Here is a 21,678-nt window from a genome sequence, read left to right on the forward strand (position 1 = left end):
TGATACCCATTAAAAAAATAAGCAAGTGTTTCATTTTGGAAAGTTTGGTGTCTAATTTAAGATGCAGAACATATTGTTCACTGAGATGATTCAGACTCTCTCTCTCAATCAGCCCTGATGCATGCGGTGGTGTTTGGTAATGTGACAGCCATCATCCAGCGCATGTACTCTCGTCGTTCGCTCTACCACACACGCATGAAGGATCTGAAGGACTTTATCCGTGTGCATCGCCTGCCTCAGCAGCTGAAACAGCGCATGCTGGAGTACTTCCAGACCACCTGGTCTGTCAACAATGGTATCAACGCAAACGAGGTGAGACCCAACAAACCATCACATGACCATGGCTCTTGAGTGGGAGCTGCGGAACATATGACTAAAATATTTACACAGTAGCATGACAGTTTAATTCACTTGCTTTATCTTCAATATTTAATTGTGTGGAGGCTCAGATTGAATCTATTTATTTTTGGAATAAAGTGTTCTTTGGAGTTCATTGAAGAGCAAAATCAAGGGTTAAATATAGAACCCCAATTAACTTTTTTTTTTCTAAGAGTGTAAAAGCCCCCATCAAGAGTTTGATAATATACTAGCATCATCAGATAGAGGACAATTCATGAGCAAAGATCTGGGTCACATCTACTTTCAATGGACTAATTATAGCTTTCTGAGAATTACACTAATGCTGAAAACTGTCATTGTTAAAGCAATAAGAATGGTAATTGGATAGGCCACAATGAAAAGATCAATATCTAAAGGAAGCCTGTAGGTGCAGTGTATGAGAAGCTACTTTAAATTAGTAGCTTGTAACTTGAATGGATAGATAGATAGATAGATAGATAGATAGATAGATAGATAGATAGATAGATAGATAGATAGATAGATAGATAGATAGATAGATAGATAAAGATAGATAGATAGATAGATAAAGATAGATAGATAGATAGATAGATAGATAGATAGATAGATAGATAGATAGATAGATAGATAGATAAAGATAGATAGATAGATAGATAGATAGATAGATAGATAGATAGATAGATAGATAAAGATAGATAGATAGAGATAGATAGATAGATAGATAGATAGATAGATAGATAGATAGATAAAGATAGATAGATAGATAGATAAAGATAGATAGATAGATAGATAGATAGATAGATAGATAGATAGATAAAGATAGATAGATAGATAGATAGATAGATAGATAGATAGATAGATAGATAGATAGATAAAGATAGATAGATAGATAGATAAAGATAGATAGATAGATAGATAGATAGATAGATAGATAGATAGATAGATAGATAGATAGATAGATAGATAGATAGATAGATAGATAGATAGATAGATAGATAGATAGATAGATAGATAGATAGATGGATAAAGATAGATAGATAGATAGATAGATAGATAGATAGATAGATAGATAGATAGATAAAGATAGATAGATAGATAGATAAAGATAGATAGATAGATAGATAGATAGATAGATGGATAGATAGATAGATAGATAGATAGATAGATAGATAGATAGATAGATAGATAGATAGATAGATAGATAGATAGATAGATAGATAGATAGATAGATAGATAGATAGATAGATAGATAGATAGATAGATAGAGATAGCAAGGACACATTCAATTGATCAAAGTAAGATTTTAAGTAAAGACAAAAGATGTTTAATAAATGATCTTTTCATTCTATTCCATTCATCAAAGAATCCTGAAAAAAAACCTTATACCACAGTTTCCACAAAAAAATATTAAGCGGCATAACTGTTTTCCACATTGAAAATGATAAGAAATGTTTTTGAGCAGCAAAGCATATGAGACTTATTTCAAAAACATTAAAAAGTCTTACCGACTCTGTATGAAAAGTAGTGTATTTAAAGAATGCACATAAAGACATTCAGTGATGTATATTTTTTGTAATCAGAGCAGTCCTTATGTGGTAAAAAATAATAATAACTAGAATGAGATAAATATAAATTAAATGCAACTAATAAAAATAGAAAAACAATCCAATTTCTATTTTTGAGTTGGTAGATTATACAAATTAAGTTTTGAAGTGAAAATTGTATGGAAAATCTCTTGCTGGGGTTTAAAAGAATCAGTGAATTGTTCTTTCGAGTTGATTTACATCAGTGGTCACCAACCTTTTCAAGCCTAAGATCACATCCCAAATCCAAATGTAAACCAAGATCTACCACTTGCAGAAAATTATGAAAAAACAAGGCCACAATGTAGTTCTACTTTGACATTCTTTGTTGCCTGTTAGTCACTGGCAAAATATTTATTTAACTATACAAATAGTATATAACTATACAAACTGTCAACTATAATTCAACATTTTCAACAGTAATATAACATTGTTAAGTATATATCCACAGGCTTATTACTCATATATAAACACAATAATCAGTCAATTACAGGCCTAAGCCAATAATGTACTGTTTCATTTTCCCTTTTAAAACATAGGCTATTTGAAATCAAAATGGTAAGTGCAACTAGCATACAGAATATTATGACAACAGTCATCCTTCAATTCTTCAAAAATATTTTCACACAAATTACAGACCTTTGAAAAATTTGTACATTTTTAAGATAAATTCATTAATCTGGTGCACTTTGAGTCACTCAAATCTGTTGTTAAAAAAATAATAATAATCCACCCGCCAACCACCCATTTTCTTTGATTTAGATATCTGCATCTGATCATCACATTACAATTATTCAATTAAGCATGATCATATGGTAACATATCACACTGAAGTAGGCTGATTTAAAATTAACATTTATTTAAATTAAAAGTTCTTCTTTTGGCAAAATTACATTTCATTTATAGCCTAAACAGAGGCTTTAGCCTACTCCCTTAAACTTAAATTGCCAATGTTTCATTTTTGAAAACACTCTTATCGGAATAATTTTTTGTACCTTTATAAAGGGCATTTTCCCCCTAATTTTATTTAATGTACTGGTATGCTCTATATTTCATTTCAAATTCTTACATTTTATCAATACATTCAATTAAAATAATAAGACAAGGCTGTTACCAATCAAATTAAATAATTTACATTGAAAAATTATAACTGTATTAAATGAGATTATGAGATTGTTTTGAATATTTTTTGAATATACAAATAAGGAATGTTGAAAAGAATGATACTTTGAAACTAAACCGCCAGTAGAAGCGGCAGGCGGCCGTCTTAGTGAGCGAGTCATTGAGTCATTCATTCAAACGATTCGTTCAAATGGCTGATTGATTCAGAATGAGGCGGTTTAAAATGGGTCACGTTAATTGAATCTTTGACTCGAGCGATTAGGTCAAAACGCTGAATCATTCAGTAATGAATAATGGATGAGTGTTGCTGTGAGATGCGCTGGTTCTGTTGTTTGGAACTATTTTCGCTGCTGAAACAGAACAAAAACAGTAATTGCGTCTAAAAATGTAAGTAACTTAATTTTAACTATTTGTTTATTAACTGTTATGAAATCAATATCTTGGTTTCAATCGTGCTTGCATTCAGGAAAACAGCACTCTGGTCGTGTGTAGTCTATAACGTTATATTGTTTCTTAACTATACATTTGACGGAGGCGGCCGCCTCATAATTGTCTATGCAGGAAAACCCCTGCAGATTTCAAACTAGCAATAGCCTTGTCCTACTCCCTCACCGTTGTACCATCTTTTCGTTAGCTTGCCTTGCGTATCGTTAGCTTGAAGAGCTTGATGTGAAGTGTGAAGTGGCTGAGCTGATTAAAGCGTAAAGCCTTGTTTATACTCGCCGCGTCCGCATGAGCCAAAAATGACGTCATTGTAACGGCGCGCGCGCCTCCGCATCCCCTAGACACCATTTACTACACACAGTAGGCTCACACATGGTGCATTTTTAATTAATAAATAATAATGAATACAAATATTGGTGTTTTTTCTCTGATTTTGAAAACTCTTCGCGATCGACTTAAAATGCTTCCAAGATCGACTTGTCGATCGCGATCGACGGGTTGGTGACTCCTGATTTACATGAACCATCTGAATTAACTCTGAATTAGTGACTAAAAATCAATCTGACTTTTATAGAGAGATTTGTTTAGAACTGTGTATTTAATTATTTCTTCAGCTTGCTCAGCTGTAAAGCTTTGTGCACAAAACAGTATTAGGCAAAAGTTACATGTTGCTATAAAAGCTACACTACTATTAAAGCAGCTGAGCTACAGCCACAGTACTAAAAATAAAGTTTAGTTAGTAGCACTATTACTGTAGTTAGTTACTCCTCTGCGATGTGTATCTGTGGGAAGAAAAAAACAACTGACAAGTGTGGCCTAGCTCATTTACACTCTCATCTGTCATGCTGCTAGTTTATGCTGTGATTGAAAAACAACTGTAGACGGCTGGTATTGCATCTGTTTGAGATCATACTGAAAGAGAGATTCTGATCTCTAAGAAGAGGAATGACCTCATCTAATACTTGACTGAAACAATATTACTATCGCATAATGATCACATTGGACTGTGTTAGAGTACAATAGCCTCTTTTTTTTACAACTGTAAACATGATCTTTACATCACCTCAATTTATTGTGGGTAATATCCATCTGTCTACTTGTCCATTAGCTTTTACATGACTTCCCAGACGAGCTGCGGGCAGACATCGCCATGCACCTGAACAAAGACATTCTGCAGCTGCCTCTCTTCTCCTCTGCCAGTAGAGGGTGCCTGCGTTCACTATCCTTGCACATTAAGACCTCGTTCTGTGCACCTGGAGAGTACCTGATTCGCCATGGAGACGCCCTGCATGCGCAACACTTCGTCTGCTCTGGGTCTTTAGAGGTCCTCAAGGACGGCATGGTGCTTGCCATACTAGGTATGGTATAGAAAAATATCTACATAGAAAAAAGCTGTCCAAGGGCAGTACCAAAATAGTCACCAAGTGAAGCAACTTGTCCTAAAGGTGCAGTAAGCGAATTTTGAGAAAAACTGTTGATATTTGAAATCAGCTCGACCAAACACACCCCTCCTTTCATTGCTCTGTCCCCAAAATGCACAAACACGCAATACAAGAGCGGAGGGCTGTATCCGAAGTCACATACTTCTCTACTAAATAGTAGGCGAAAACAGTACTGTATGACAAGAGTAGTGCAGTATGTCCGAATTCACAGTACTCATAAAACAGTAGGTAAAAGTACCCGAATAACCCACTTCTTCCAGCGAGATTCTTAAGTGTAATCCAGTACCTGGCCTGTAGACCCGTTCGCAATTTGGTGTTGGGGGAATTTCTCACTTGAACTGAGTAAGTGGGTCCCTAGACATAAAAAATCACAGAGGTGCTCGTCCGCCATAATGCCACGAATTACGTAATGGTCAAATCAAATATGGCCGCCATCGGATGATGATGAAAATCAAACTTCTTTGTTTCTGAATGTATATACACATGTAATACCTCTATTTAGACTTATTATGGTATGTGGAATTAATTTCTGATATTGTTATGGCCATATTGGCTGACTTTTTACCTTAAAAGGTCATGGTCAAGGTCATCTTCCTACTACTTATCCATAACTTGGCCATTATTAGGAATAAAAAACAGATGCAATAAGTCTAATTCTACTAAATGTGACATTTAACATTCATTGCTAATATTATTTTTAACATTAAGGATCATCTTGTCATTGAAATGTCAATGTCAACATCATTTTTCAATAACTCGATTAAGATCTATTTTTTCAATAGTCACTTTTTATTGTATTTTTTTCCACAATGATTTTTTATTATTATAACAAGACATGAAGAGAAGAAATGTAACAGTTATAAACATCCGTTTGAACTTTTATTTTAATTGGGTGTTAGTACAATGATATAAAATAAAACAATTGGGTGCAAATAAAACTATGTATCAATAAGTAATAAAATTACATCATACCAAATTAACTAAAAGTGCACCATATAGTCTGATTTCTCTCAAAGTGTACTGTATGTGTGCATGCATGTTAGTGGGATGGGTTTTTACAGGATAATTTTTCCATGGCAGAATATGGTGCATGAAACTCCAGCAGCACGACAGCCACATCGGCGATTGTCACACTTGCCTGCACACTTACATACTGTGAGGAGACTTCAGACATTTTGGGACATTTCAGACATTTTAAGGGCTTCAGACATTTTGATGGCAGGAGTGTGCCAAAGTGCTCCTTCCATGCATGTTCCGTTGGCTCTAGTCTTGCTTTGGCGTCCTTGGCTGTTGCAGGCAAGTGGCATGCCGTATGAACCAGAAAAGCCCCTCGTTGGATGTGGCCTCTGATCCCACTACTTGTGGGAGGGAGAGCGTCAATTCCAGCACTTCCACTGGTGTAGATTTCTACCCTTAAGTAATCAAATATCTTAGCTGTTGTAGTTGACCTGGCCCCAGCCCAGACATACACCAAGTACTTCTCAGCCAACGCTGCATCTTGCTCTGTCAAGGTGTCTGCCTCTCCAAAGTTGGCTAAGTATTGGACTGGGTCAGAAACCATAGCAGCAGGTTTAGTCCCCACCTTGCTCATACAGTCATCTCCAGTCAGGATATGTGCTTTAATCACTGTCTTTGTCAGTGACGAAGACGAGAAACTGCTTGATGGAGTGGAAGCATTCGCCGCCTCTCACCAGTGCCATACTGCTGCCAGATCTCTTTCATCCCGAGTTCTTGGAAGTATGGGCTGTAGTGGAGAAGCAATGCAAAGGTGTCTGTGTCATTGGAGACTATGACAACTCTCTTGCACTGCTTCACACGAACAGCCCACTCAACATGCACCAGCAACCTGGCATCAGCTTCCTCAATCCAGTTCAAGAGGTCTGGGATCTCTTCGCCACCAGCTGCCTTTGCTGGTAGCACCTCATCATCAATGACAATAGAGCTGACAATGATAGTTGCATTGGCACTGGCTCGATTGCATACCATATCCCGAGCTAACAGTTGGAGATTCCGCTTGTTCTCCTCAGATGCCTAGAACTTGTCAAGTTGCTGAGGGATGGGTGTGTGTCTGTTCATGCCAATGATGTCGATGCCTGTTGTTGAGTCTGTACGCCGCATGCGCTCCCCTTCTTTCAGGGACATCTCGATGTAGGAATCTAGTACAAGATGGATGAACTCCGCCTCTTGGCAGAGGGATGATGTTGAGCTGATGATGGCATTGATGACCGCACCTAAAGTAGGGAATTGTGCTAGAGGCATCTGTCGCATCTTCGACTTGAAGTCTACCACAACATGAGTGGCATAGGTAGACTCAGGACTCCATTGGTTGAGATCAAGTCGAGGCTCAATCTCACTGACAAGTTTTGACTTGTTGACATGAACTGGAAGGTCACCATCAAACAGGGGAGATGCTGAAAGCACATCATAAGAAAGTATCTGCCGGATACTCATGCCCCGCTTCTTACCAATGTCCATACTCCTATGTGCCTCGGCCATGTCTTTGGATGAGACTAACCTCTGCTCCTTCATACTGATTGTCGGTGTCTTCTGTGGTTGTTCATTGAACTGAGGTAGTTTTCTCTTTGATACAGTTGTGCTAATTTTCTTGGTCTTCTCAACTAACCTCTCCTGCCTGTACGAGCAGTAGACATGCTTCCCATTTTGGAGACAGTTGAGCAAGCGAGGAGCGACACCTCGTCAACAGCCTGCTTGGTGAGCAGATTGTGCAGTGGAACAGGCACATTGATTGTCACTGAGTATGGATTTTGCTGCTCTAGCACAAAGTCCAGCAGCTTTGAAACATTTTGGTTGAATGTAAGGCGGCGAGTGGTGCTCAGTGCATGCTGGAGATGGCATTCTGTCTGTTTCAAAGTGTGGTTGCTGGTGAGAAAGTTGAGGAAATCAGTGATCATCCCAATCTCATGGAACAAGAGCTCAAACTCTAATACAGCATTTGCATTGTGTGTGGCTCCTACGACAGTGACCTCCAGGACCCTTTGACACTCGCTGAATGGTCTGCTCGACCTTCATGTCACCTCCCACAGCACAGAACCAGCCAGGGCGATCCTGCACAGCCCACTGGCCTATAGAGAAGCGCCGGTAGAGCCCTTCTTGATTAAGATTGTCCTGATCTGCCATTGAAGCAACCAAATTCAAGCTTTTGGGGCCAGGTATATTAGAATGCTCCATGTTGATCAATATGTGCGATGCTCAATAGTGAGACGAAAACTTTAGAAACCTTGGAAATCTTATAAATTTGACTACTTCTGGTAAAATACAAGTCAAACCTTGTTTTCTTTTTTCTGTGAACTCTATAAAATACAAGAAAAGTCAAACATTGTCTTATTTTTTTTCTGTGAACTCTGTCCAGTGCTGTAGAAATACACAGTATGAGGGCAGACTGTAAATTTGAGTTAGTAAATTTGAGTTACTCATGTACATGTGTAATGCTCACTGTTGATCAATTAGTGCGATGCTCAATAGTCAGATGAAAACTTTAGGAACCTTGGAAATCATTTGATACTCCTGGTAAAATACAAGAAAAGTTAAACCTTGTCCTCTTATTTTCTGTGAATTCTGTCTAGTGTTGTACAAATACACAGTAAAAGGGCAGACTGTAAATTGAGTTAGTTCGCATGTTACATGTCTTTTGAGATTCTTCAGAATAGGAAAACGACCTTGACCATGCCCTTTCAAGGTCACAATAACCCAATATGTTCCTATCAATGCCAGAAATGAATTCAGCATACCATAATTAGTCAAAATAGAGGTATTACATGTGTATAAACATTCAGAAACAAAGAAGTTGGATTTTCATCATCATCCGATGACGGCCATATTTGATTTGACCATTACGTAATTCGTGGCATTATGGCGGACGAGCACCTCTGTGATTTTTCATGTCTAGGGACCCACTTACTCAGTTCAAGTGAGAAATTCCCCCAACACCAAATTGCGAACGGGTCTACAGGCCAGGTCCAGGACTAGTGTGCATACGATGGAAACTTTACTATCTCATGAGGCCATGGGAGAGGATTTGTGAATGGCATGTGAAGTGACGCAACTGACGCTGGTAGGTTGCATGATAATGAAAACATAGCGAATGTAGTGCGTCCAGGTTACATTCATACTACACACACTCATTTTATATCGAACATACTTTTTTAGCAGTTGTGAAGTACTTATTACTTATTCAAAAAGGTACCTGCTCAAGAGAGTATGCGATTTCGGACGCAACCGATGTCTCTTTATCATAGCTGAAGCAAAGCAAAAATAATACTTCGTGAAAAATAAAGTAAAGATGATGAACGAATGACAAGGAAGAGCAAAAAATGAACATGCAGTACACAAGAGTATAGACCCCTTTTGCGCCGACGTCACAGTTACGTCACGGCGTTAGCTGGAGGCAAAACAAACGGACAACTGGAGGCGGCTAATACAAACCACCACAGATTCGGCTACATAATAAGGAGCTTAAATTATTATTATTAAATGTCATCTTGTTGTGTTGTTGGGTGCAAGAATCAATGAAAAATGAATATGCTGTATCTGGAATTTTTATTTCTAGAAAATATTCACAACATTTAAATTGCACCGTAATGTCACTCTTTAGCCTACATTGTCGTCTTCTTCTACACGTCGTCTCGGCTAGGCAGAACTGCGGATCGTACCACACAAGTCTTGTACATTCAGCACATGGTTATAGGCACCTAAAAATGTATATGCCCTCAGTTTCTCTTTACGCTCGGTTTCGGATAGGTGTAGAAGTCAGGCCACTCAACCGGAGGTAGCGTTAACGTTAATCCTGTCAGATCGTCCATCCATTGAGTGAGCGTGTGTACAGTACGGGTCAGCCAATCTGGTTCTGTCCGTTAAAATTAACTTTTGCGAATAACAATCGCGGTCCTGGACACTGAGTGACCTTGCACATTAAGATAAAATCGGATTTTCTCCAGTCATTGTTAAAAAACAAGCTAACAAAACTTGCAAACTAACGTTAGTGAAGCGGCGAGAGGGATCGTTCTGCCTCCACCTAAGCTCCGCCCACAAAAAAAGTCACCATGTTTACTAACTGAAAAGGGGTCTATATTCAAGCAAGAGTTTGTTGTTAGTCAACAGCTGCACAGAAACTCCAGACAAACAACGACACTCAAAACAGTCCTGGATACTATAGCTACAGCAACAGCATATCTTGGTTCTGTGAAACACAGCAAAACCAATGTTACTCTCGAATGGAGCAGAAACAACGCAACCCCTGCGTCTAATTTCAGGCCTTCCCACTTAGGTCTCTCCAGCGCTGTAAAGCTTTTCTAATATTAACGCGGGGCGGGTCCTAAAGCTCGTGTCTGATCATAACCCTTCTTTTTCCAGTGATATTCCTCTAAGCTTTTCTCTTTTGCAATGTCTTTCAGCCATCTCCACCATCATGAGTGGAGACGCCCTCTACTGTTGATTGGTTACAAGTTTGTTGTCCACTTTCAACAACGTTTCTCATAAATCGCTTACTGCACCTTTAAAGGGTCTTGTTCCCCCCATCTTGAAATACAAATCCAACTAGCTTCCTACAGGCAGTGCTTTCAGTCTATTTAGGTCCAGCAGGCTACATCTAGACAAATCAATTAAATGTTAGTGCAGCTGCTGATGGAGCTGTTTTCAACTCAAACCAAATGAGTAGGCATCTGGCAGTCAAACTGATAGAGTGATAGATAATTAATTCAAATGATAAGCTCAGTTCTGCATGTGGTCTGTTTATCTTAGCACAATTAAATCAAACAACAGCTTGACTCGCATGTAGTAACATGTTTGTCTGGTATACAGGTAAAGGAGACCTGATTGGTGCTGACCTGCCTGGGAAGGATCAGGTGATCAAAGCTAATGCAGATGTGAAGGCTCTGACCTACTGTGACCTGCAGTACATCAGTGTCCGAGCGCTGCAGGAGGTTCTAGAGCTCTACCCAGAATATGGCAGCCGCTTCAATGAGGACATTCACCACAACCTCACCTATAACCTCAGAGAGGTAAAATGCTTTATTTTAACACACAATAAATAATTAACAATTAGATATACTGTATAATAATGATAATTGTATATTAATTCAAATAATTTATATACAGTATGCAAATGATAGACCAACTTCTGATTGGCCAATCACTGTTTTCGGGAGTCAAATTGTTTGTGTCCATTAAATATATTTTAATGACAATTAAACCATATAGTTGTCCTATTCAACTGACTTCCTACATAGTTGTGCTAGTCTTTCGTATCACTCAGAAGTCTCTTTCTTTTCACAACATTTTAATCATCAAGCGTAGCGTCAGTTCTGGGAGGTCACGTTAGTCAAGCTCGCATCAGCTGACTCTCAGCTGATCCACGTCTACCTATAGGAATACGACGCCTATCACTGTATACATACGGTATACAAGCTTTTAAAATATCAATGCATTTTACATATATATATATATATATATATATATATATTAGGGCTGTCAAATGATTAATCGTGATTAATCACATCCAAAATAAAAGTTTTTTTTACATAATATATGTGGGTGCACTGTGTATAATTATTTTGTATATATATAAATACACACAAATGCATGTATATTTAAGAAAAAAATATTATTTATATATAAAATATTTATAAATATAAATTATATATAAATCTATATACAGTATATACATGAAAATATTTCTTAAATATATACAAGCATGTGTGTGTATTTATATATATAAAATAATTATACACAGTGCACCCACATATATTATGTAAAAAAAAACTTTTATTTTGGATGTGATTAATCACGATTAATCATTTGACAGCCCTAATATATATATATATATATATATATATATATATATATATATATATATATATATATATACACTCACCTAAAGTATTATTAGGAACACCATACTAATACTGTGTTTGACCCCCTTTCGCCTTCAGAACTGCCTTAATTCTACGTGGCATTGATTCAACAAGGTGCTGAAAGCATTCTTTCGAAATGTTGGCCCATATTGATAGGATAGCATCTTGCAGTTGATGGAGATTTGTGGGATGCACATCCAGGGCACGAAGCTCCCGTTCCACCACATCCCAAATATGGTCTATTGGGTTGAGATCTGGTGACTGTGGGGGCCATTTTAGTACAGTGAACTCATTGTCATGTTCAAGAAACCAATTTGAAATGATTCGAGCTTTGTGACATGGTGCATTATCCTGCTGGAAGTAGCCATCAGAGGATGGGTACATGGTGGCCATAAAGGGATGGACGTGGTCAGAAACAATGCTCAGGTAGGCCGTGGCATTTAAACGATGCCCAATTGGCACTAAGGGGCCTAAAGTGTGCCAAGAAAACATCCCCCACACCATTACACCACCACCACCAGCCTGCACAGTGGTAACAAGGCATGATGGATCCATGTTCTCATTCTGTTTACGCCAAATTCTGACTCTACCATCTGAATGTCTCAACAGAAATCGAGACTGATCAGACCAGGCAACATTTTTCCAGTCTTCAACTGTCCAATTTTGGTGAGCTCTTGCAAATTGTAGCCTCTTTTTCCTATTTGTAGTGGAGATGAGTGGTACCCGGTGTGGTCTTCTGCTGTTGTAGCCCATCCGCCTCAAGATTGTGCGTGTTGTGGCTTCACAAATGCTTTGCTGCATACCTCGGTTGTAACGAGTGGTTATTTCAGTCAAAGTTGCTCTTCTATCTGCTTGAATCAGTCGGCCCATTCTCCTCTGACCTCTAGCATCAACGAGGCATTTTCGCCCACAGGACTGCTGCATACTGGATGTTTTTCCCTTTTCACACCTTCTTTGTAAACCCTAGAAATGGTTGTGTGTGAAAATCCCAGTAACTGAGCAGATTGTGAAATACTCAGAACGGCCCGTCTGGCACCAACAACCATGCCACGCTCAAAATTGCTTAAATCCCCTTTCTTTCCCATTCTGACATTCAGTTTGGAGTTCAGGAGATTGTCTTGACCAGGACCACACCCCTAAATGCATTGAAGCAACTGCCATGTGATTGGTTGACTAGATAATTGCATTAATGAGAAATTGAACAGGTGTTCCTAATAATCCTTTAGGTGAGTGTATATATATATATTGGTCAAAACTACAGTAAAAAGAGATAGTACTTAATGGATGGTGTTAGAGAGGGCCTCCATTGGATCTACCTCCCCCGCAGCTTTATTATGTTCCAAATTACCCTTCAAACAGCCTATCTCAGCCTTCACCACTAATCCAGTTGTTATTCATTCAAATAAAACCTGGAACCAGTTTAGAAGGACCTTTTAATCTCACTGATCTTTCACTTGTTACACCATTGATACAGAATCATATGTTTGTCCCATCAATGATGGATGAAACTTTTAATGTTTGGGCAAGAAATGGAATAGGTTTATCTGACCTCTACATTTATAATAGGTTTACCACTTTTATACAATTACAACAGAAATATGGTCTTCAGAAAACACATTTCTTCAGGTATTTACAGCTTAGAGGTTTTGTGGCTTCTAACTCTGACTGTTTCCCGTTGAGTCCTTCTGAATCTCTGCTTGAAACAATTTTAAAATGTAAAGTTAACATAAAACAAGTAATAGGCAGAATTTACACATTGCTCAATACACATAACATGAATAGCCTCCATAGCCTCAAATGGGAAACAGACCTAGATGAAACGATTCCAGAAGAAATATGGCAAAAAATTATACAGCGAATCTACTCTTCCTCTATATGCCTCAGACACACTGTGGTTCAGTTTAAAATAGTGCACCGTCTTCATTGGATTTCATTGGACATTCTAAGATTAAGACCCTACTGTACGTGTGATCGGTGCAGGCAGGCTCCTGCCACACTGCTGCACATGTTTTGGTTGTGCCCTAAGCTACACAATTTTTGGCAGTCCATCTTTGAGGCATTCTCTGGAATATGTTGAAGAACAATACACCCATCTCCTCTGATTTCACTGTTTGGTGTGGCTCCGGTGGATGCCACCTTTTCTGGGTGTCAACTGAGCATGATGGCCTTCTGCTCTTTGTTGGCTATAGGCTTATCCTGTTTAAAGGGACACCAGGCAGGAATCCCATTTTTGTCAAACAGTGACCCCTAGAGTCGCTGCGGAGAACTTAACGTATTAACGTATTTAACGTTAATGTCGTAAATACCACTCACGCAGAGCGTGACATGGCGTGACGTGTTACATAGTATACAATAGTACATTGTTTAATTTGTCGTTTAATGAGATCTAATGTTGTTAGTGGTGAGAATTTTCACGTGATTAAATACATAGATCCGACAATTATCCCCATGAACTTTAATGGTTCAGTGGCAGAACTTTTGCCAAGTGTGTCAGAGATTCTGGGTTCTAATCCGTACTAGTAGTATAGTTTATTTTCCTCATCAAAACCGATTGTTTATTAGTGATTGTATAGCAGGGACAAGTTCATTAGGTTTTGAGAAGGCCACCATTCAACCCGAAAGAAGTCATATAACCATTTCAATAACTCTGAAGCTGTTCAGTTAAGCTTAAAAAACTGCATAGAATCCCTTTAAATGGAAAGATGCTTTCCCCCCAACATATGGCCAATGGATTAGGGAGGTCATGAGTTATGTTCACTTAGCAAAAATTAGATACACTGTCCACTAGAAAATTGTATGTCATTTGGCAGCCATTTATTTCCTTTGTAGAAGGCATGGCAGCTAACATATCTATGTAACCCAATTGTGTGAGCATACCTTGTTTTTTTTGTTTTGTTTTTTTCTCTTGTCGATTGGTTTGTGCGTTTGTTTGCACCCCCTTTTTCTTTTTTTTTCTTTAATTATTATTATTATTTATTGATGTTGTCTTTTTCTTTTATTTACCTAGATATTTTAATTATACATGTATGAATTTGCCGGGATGTATGGAAATTTGCTGGGGGTCCAGTACTTGTGGGTGGGGGGCACTGGGGAGTTGGGTGGTTTGTTTGTATGGACAGGAACTAGATTTGACTATTTCATGTGTGAATTGTATTTCCTTTGTTTGTTTGTTCTATCTGAAAAATAAAAGAGACCTTGATTAAATATATTTTAAAATATAATTTATTCCTGTGATGGCACAACTGAATTTTCAGCAGTCATTACTTCAGAAAATAGGCAGCAGCCTTCAGCAATCTTTCCCATATGCTGATTTGCTGCTCAAGAAACTCTTATTATTATTATTATTATTATTATCAATGTTGACAACAATTGATCATGGATTTTATTTTTGTGGAAACTGTGATGATACATTTATTTTCAGGATTCCTTCATGAATAGAAAGTTCAAAAGAACATGTGTCCTTGCTCAATAAAAGTATTAATTTCTTTGAAAAGAAATCTTACTGACAGCAGTGTATATCAAATTATTATATACTTATTATTTCAATACATGTTTAAATCATCTTTATATGCAAATTCAATTTGGTATCTGGAATATTTCTGTCTGGCCAGAAACCGTATTCGGCAGTCACATATTTTTGAGACTTTTATTAAAGATTTATATAATACCATTATATAACTTTATCAATCAACTGACTTCCTCCTGACTTCCTTTCTCTCATATTACATACACTATATATAATGTTATATGTTGGAAGTGTGCATTTGTATTCAGTGTGAGCTTGGGTCATAATGGTACTCAGGATTTTCTTTTATCTCAACAGGGCCATGCCAAATTCTTTCGGTCAGCTCGACTTCCACAGGTACAGTAACAAGCAGATTTGTTGTCTATAAATCAGACTCTTTTTTTCTCATTCCTTTTAGCCTTTTGATTAACACTCTCATGCTCGCACACATCCACCTCCTCTGACATAACTGTATCCTACGGCCACATTACATAAGCTCCCCAATTATCAGTGTCACTCTGAACTGCAGAAGCTGTGTGTGTGCAACATCACAGCTGGCAGACAGCAACTCATCTGGATGTGTCTGAATCAGGTGAATTAGCAATCTGTTTGTGGCACTGACCCTCCGTCTCATTGCTGTGCCAGCTGTCTTAATGATCAGAACAGCTACACACACACACACACACACACACACACACAAACCAAAGGAAGGATACAGAAGCACACTCACACAAACTCAGAAGAACACGATGACATGCACAGAACAGTGACTCATAAATCATTTTGAATGTTCTTTTGCAAAAGCAGAGAGATCTTGAAACCCCACACAGTAAAATATGAGTTGGTCATAGAACTTTAAAAAGGCAGCCGTTTTCATGGACTTTTTTTTCAGTTCAGTATTTCATTTTTTTATTTAAATTTCTTAAGTAAACATGTCAACTTAACTTGCCAACTTGATGTCGACAAGAAGTCTTGCCATGACTTGAAATTAGCCATCCTTGTAACAATGATCTATTTAGATTAAGTAGCTCTAATAACATTTCTTAGTCACCATGAAAAAACTAAATCGACAATTCTTGTTTTTTTATGAAATATTGCTGTATTTGTTATAAATTATTTATCCGTGCACATCATTTTTTTATTTTATTTTTTTTATTTGCTCTTGCAACTTTTCCCTCTGTCTTGCATCAACGTTCCCCCTGCGCAAGGGAGGGGCAACCTGTCACTCACATGACATCACAGCAATAGCAAACCACAACCATGCAGCAAACAAATCAATTCCCCATGGACAAAATCAAGTCCCGCCCTACATTTTTCTTGTTGTCGAGTAGTCATTTCACTTGGATATGTCACTATAGGGACGAAAAGACTTTCGCAAATACAAAGTTCTGTTATGAAACTATAGATGATGCAGGCTGATAGGTCCTTACCTCAATCAGCTTGCAATCACATCATTATCTATAGGGCACAGCTGATTGGTTCCTGCTAATCAGTAGCCAATGAGCTTGCTGCTCATCCTTAAAATACTTGGTCAGCATTTGCAGCGCGCTTTCATGAACCCTCCAACTTCCCCAGCTCCACCTGTGTAGATCTGCTATGAGTAATTCATGTGTGCTATTGTACGGCTGCAGCATTTCTTACTTGCTCACAGCAGCGCGTCTGTGTATGTATTGGCAGTAGCAAGTCCCGTACTTGCTCTGCAGCAGCAGCGTAGCAGATCTATTCCACCAAGACCAAATATATCAACATTGTCATGGCCATTACCATACCAAACACTCCGAGTTGTAATGACAGAACTTCCATTTCATACCGACTTTAAGTTGTATCACCTTAAAAAGAGTATATTTAACGTTTTTGATGAATGGAATCAAAAGAACAGGATTAGCTTGAAATCTTTTGTAACGTTATAAATGTACTTACTGTGACTTTTTAACAATCTAATTCAGCCTTACTGAATAAAAGTATTCATTTATTTTTCTTTTTAAATGTTTGACTTTGACCCGTTTGACCACAAACTATTGAACTGTCGTATAGATACTTAAATGGTCATGAAACTCTAAAAACACTTTTTTTTTTTTTATTGTTTATTGAAAACATCACATGCATATTTAACACATAAACACCCATAAGACAAAAACACATTTGTGTTTTGTTTGTTTTATTTAAAAAAAATTGATAATCATTTTAATAGAGGAATAAACTCATCCTCCTGATGTCACAAGACATTCCTTTAATACTTTTTTTATTTCTAAACATGGCAACCAAATCAACAACTAGGGCCAGGTTTACTAACAGCTTGCACCAACGCAAACCCTCTTTGGCGTAGGAGAGTATTTAAATGAATCAAGCAAGGTGATTTACTAAGGTTTGCGCTCGTCAATGTACTGGTGTTTGTGCCATTATTTACCGCCCAAAAAAAACACATCTTAAACCAGATGCTATCTGGTAGATTGCGTTGGTCATTATGGAAATGATCTGACTGCGTCTGTGTTCATTATTTTGCACGTCGTCAGTAGATCACGCGCAGAACTTTCCACTCCCATCGGTGCTGTTTTGGAATTGCGATCTCACGCTGATTTGCCCCGTTTAGTAAATCTGCCCCCAAAAGTGTAAAAAAGAAAGTGGCAAAAATGTCAGCATACTGTAATTATATGCCCCTGTGCATGTTGGGAAGAGGCCAAAATGGGTCACAGAACCATTTTTATCAGTGTAGGCCAAAATTCATTAATCCAACTTACCTGCATGGTATGCTTCTTATGAGCTCCAAAAAATAATAATAATCAAGTAAAATTTTGGATATATTTTAGCATTGTTTACTTGCTATCCTTTTTCTAGTGCAGTGTTCAAGTGGCAGTATTTATTTCTCACACTCAAACACTCATGCACTTCCTGTGCTCTGCAATTGAACTAAAAACAATTCATAAAGCCTTTAAGGCTGTGATTATGACACATTCAAATATATTCTCCACTGGTAATACAATAAAAAAAAAATAACATATCAACCAGTGGCCTCTAAATCACATTACCGGTACCTTTGTTTTACTTTTTATCCCTTTCTATCTCTCCAAGGAACGCTATGACAATTCCAAGCTACCCTTTATTGTGGAGGCAGAGCAAGAGGAGGATGCTGGACAGAACCAGGGCAGGAAGCCCCTGCTGTCCGGCTTGGGTGGTCCTTCATCTCAGACTAATCTGAGTGCCATGTTAGGGGAGGAGTTTCGGCACCTTAGCATGCTCCGTCTCTGCAGATCGCCCATTAAAAGCTCCCGGGTACAAAGCCCTGCTCCTCAGATGCCACTTCATGAGGATCTGACTCCAGGTGCAGTTCCCGTCCCAAGAATAGAAAACAGCTTCTGCCACAGACCAGCCAAACTGCTCATTCCCACCCTGAACTGTGTCAGCCCTCTGGACCTGAGCCCGCGGTAAGCAGAGACCAGAATTCATTATTACTTTTTTATTATTTCATTATTTTTATTATTTGTATTCTTTGCTTCAACTATATTTGCAGTGGCACTACCTCTAGAAGAAAACACTCATATAAAATACTATTGATATTGACAGCAGATAATATTGATTTTTGATGTACTAATGTCCTCATGTCTGTCCTGTAGGGTTGTTGATGGCATTGAGGATAACGAACATGCGTTTCACTTCAATGTTGAGCACAGTGAGCCATCTCCTAACACAGAGGTCAAAGGTGAGGTGGACTCTCCCTTAATATTAGACTAGTCCATTATGGTTTAGATCATATGGTTTAGAAGGTTCTCAAACATTTTTTACTCTAAATCCCCCCCATTGCCCACAACAATATTCGAAATCCCTCTTATTAAGAATAAGGATTTAAAAAAAATATGTTTTACTCAAAATGTCTACCCGAATATATATATATATATTATTTATATTCATTATTATGATTCCCATGGCATTATAAAATTGTAGGGTCTAGAAATACATTTTAAAAATGTATTAAATAACATTTAAATTAAGTAAGGATTTAATCACTTTAATCGCCCCCTGAAATTCCTGAAACTAACTGGAAATGCTAGTAAAACATCAATATGTCAACACACCGTTTGTGTTGACATATTGACTATAATAGTAGACTATTGACTATTTGCATGTCTTCAGTCTACTATTCAGTTATGGAGGGCAATTACATGCATCTTACACCTATTACTTTTAATGACCTGACAATCTGTAAGGTCATGTAGAAACCTTAAACGGTGTTCTGTTATTGTATAAATGTTAAAAATGTCACTTTGCATGTAAACCTTTACTCCCATTCTGGTAGCTTATTCAGTGTGCGCGTGTTATTTTCAAAAGTTATCAGTGTTTTGTTGTACATATACTGTAAACACACTGATTACGCACATTTAAGCCACCATTAATTGTGCTCCTACCTTCACTGACTCTAATTATCCAAATGCATAATAATTATTATTGGTACATTTCCATTGTAAATAAATAAATAAAAAACTATTGAGAAAAGCTGCTGCAAATTCAGTTAATTTAGGTCGCAATAATCTGAAAAAACCCCTGAGATCCCAGTGAGACTGATTTATCTGATAATATAATAATTCTACACATAAAACTGTCAGTTTCTTACTCGTTTTGGCCCTTTTAGATCCGTTTCAGGTCGGCGCGAACCTTCTCCTTGAGACAGAGGAAGTCAGACAGAGTCTCCGTCAACTCAATACAGAGGTATCAGAAAACACCTACTGCAAATCAACAGAAATAAAATAGGTTTTCTTATTTATGACATTTGTCACCAGTATTTGTTATTCATTAATATTCTGACATTAATATTTGAATCTGTTCCAGATGAACCACCTGAACCAGGAAGTGTCCTCACTGACCAAGGAGCTCCATGAAATGATGCAATTCCTGCATTCACACGTGACCCCACCGCACTTCAGCTCCTCTTTTACTCCCTTCAGCTCTTTCAACTGTCATACATCACCCAACTGCACCAACGTGGCCTCCTCTACCGCCGACTGGCCGTCTAGGCTGGCCTTTAACATGCCGGCTGGTCCTTGCCTGCAGCCGGATCCCTCTCTGAGAGATTCTTTAGGATCCAGGCACACGTGCATTTGCAGCGTCAGCCATGCCCAGGAAAGAGGCTCCATCCTGGGGCAGGAAGGGGACATTGAGCTCCTCAATCAAGCCCCCAGCTCTCACTCAGCCTATTTTCCATGCTGCCCTGACCAGGACAGGGTTGCTACCTTGGGTGTAGAGAGTCAGCCAAACCCGTATCAGACTTCTAAGACCACACCAAACTCTCCTTATCTAGGACACCATGTTCCCTGCACTGGCGGGTCACTCCTAGGCTTGGCGGCAGCCTTTCCGTCCAGTGGTTTGGTCCCTCAGGTTCGGAGTGGGGGTCCCGGCAACACATCGTCTCTGAGCACCCATAACATCCAGAGTCAGTCGCATCCGTCTTTAAACATACAGATGACATCTGACCTGCACTCCAGGGCACCCATACCCATCCATTTATCCGTTACACCAGCCGGCCCATCAGAGCCTCTCATAGCAGTCAGTTCACATTTGCATTCTGGGATTTGTAGTTCCAGCTTGCTACATTTCCCTACAGGCCTGAGACAGAATGATCTGGTGGGATCAAGTCCTGTTCACACACTTGAGCCCATCGTTTCATCCACTGGAGGGAAACAGGTGAAACCAGGACCTGCTGAGGAACGACACATTGATTAAGCCATCACTGAGGAGGAGTGATGGACATATTAAGAAGAGTCGTCTAACATGCTCTTTGTCTGTTGCATGGATAATGCCCTCATTTTAAGCCAAATGCAATGCATTGCATTGTGGGAGCAGTGTACGTGGGTTATGCTAGATAAGCACGATAATGTGCACAACTGTGCCATTGTTTCAAAATTGCCACTTTTTAGATTAAAGTACTACTTAAAGGTCAGTATGAATCATGGTTAATTGTATTTAGGTCAAATCTGTTTCCACTGGTTGGGTTTATTTTACATGGCTTGATTTTACATTGGCAGTTTCACCAAGTAGGTTTTGCATAAGACAGTGTCCCTTAGGACTGAGTCATAGATTACGAAGAGCCAGAATCTTTTTCAAAGCCTCACTTTAAAACTCTTTCAGTTTGAAAACCTTTAAAATATACCTATATTTGCATGATATAATAAGTCATTTTCAAGTCTGCTAAAGGGACAGTTCACCCCAAAATTTTGTCATCATTTACTCACCCTCATGTTGTTGCAGACCTGTATGACTTTTTCTTTTGTGGAACATAAAAGAAGATCATTTGAGAAATGTCTTTTTTTGTTGTCATACAATAGAAGTCAATAGTAAACAGAATTGTTTGGTTTCCAACTTCTTTT

At 38.3% G+C, this 21,678-nt stretch overlaps 1 protein-coding gene across 1 annotated transcript in view; it reads left to right on the plus strand.

Moving 5' to 3' along the window:
• The window catches only part of kcnh4a (potassium voltage-gated channel, subfamily H (eag-related), member 4a), a 36,565-nt gene extending 15,089 nt beyond the window's left edge, over positions 1-21,476 (plus strand). The window contains exons 9-16 of the mRNA XM_056235883.1: positions 113-312; positions 4,615-4,864; positions 10,766-10,965; positions 15,641-15,679; positions 18,392-18,744; positions 18,934-19,019; positions 19,947-20,023; positions 20,144-21,476. Coding sequence (XP_056091858.1) covers positions 113-312; positions 4,615-4,864; positions 10,766-10,965; positions 15,641-15,679; positions 18,392-18,744; positions 18,934-19,019; positions 19,947-20,023; positions 20,144-21,034 — 2,096 coding nt within the window. The 3' untranslated portion in view covers positions 21,035-21,476. The remainder of the gene's footprint in view (positions 1-112; positions 313-4,614; positions 4,865-10,765; positions 10,966-15,640; positions 15,680-18,391; positions 18,745-18,933; positions 19,020-19,946; positions 20,024-20,143) is intronic.
• Positions 21,477-21,678: the final 202 nt, after the last annotated feature.

This window comes from Rhinichthys klamathensis, unplaced genomic scaffold (assembly GCF_029890125.1).
Source record: "Rhinichthys klamathensis goyatoka isolate OS25496 unplaced genomic scaffold, OSU_Roscu_1.1 h1tg000432l_1, whole genome shotgun sequence".
Lineage (NCBI taxonomy): Eukaryota > Metazoa > Chordata > Actinopteri > Cypriniformes > Leuciscidae > Rhinichthys > Rhinichthys klamathensis.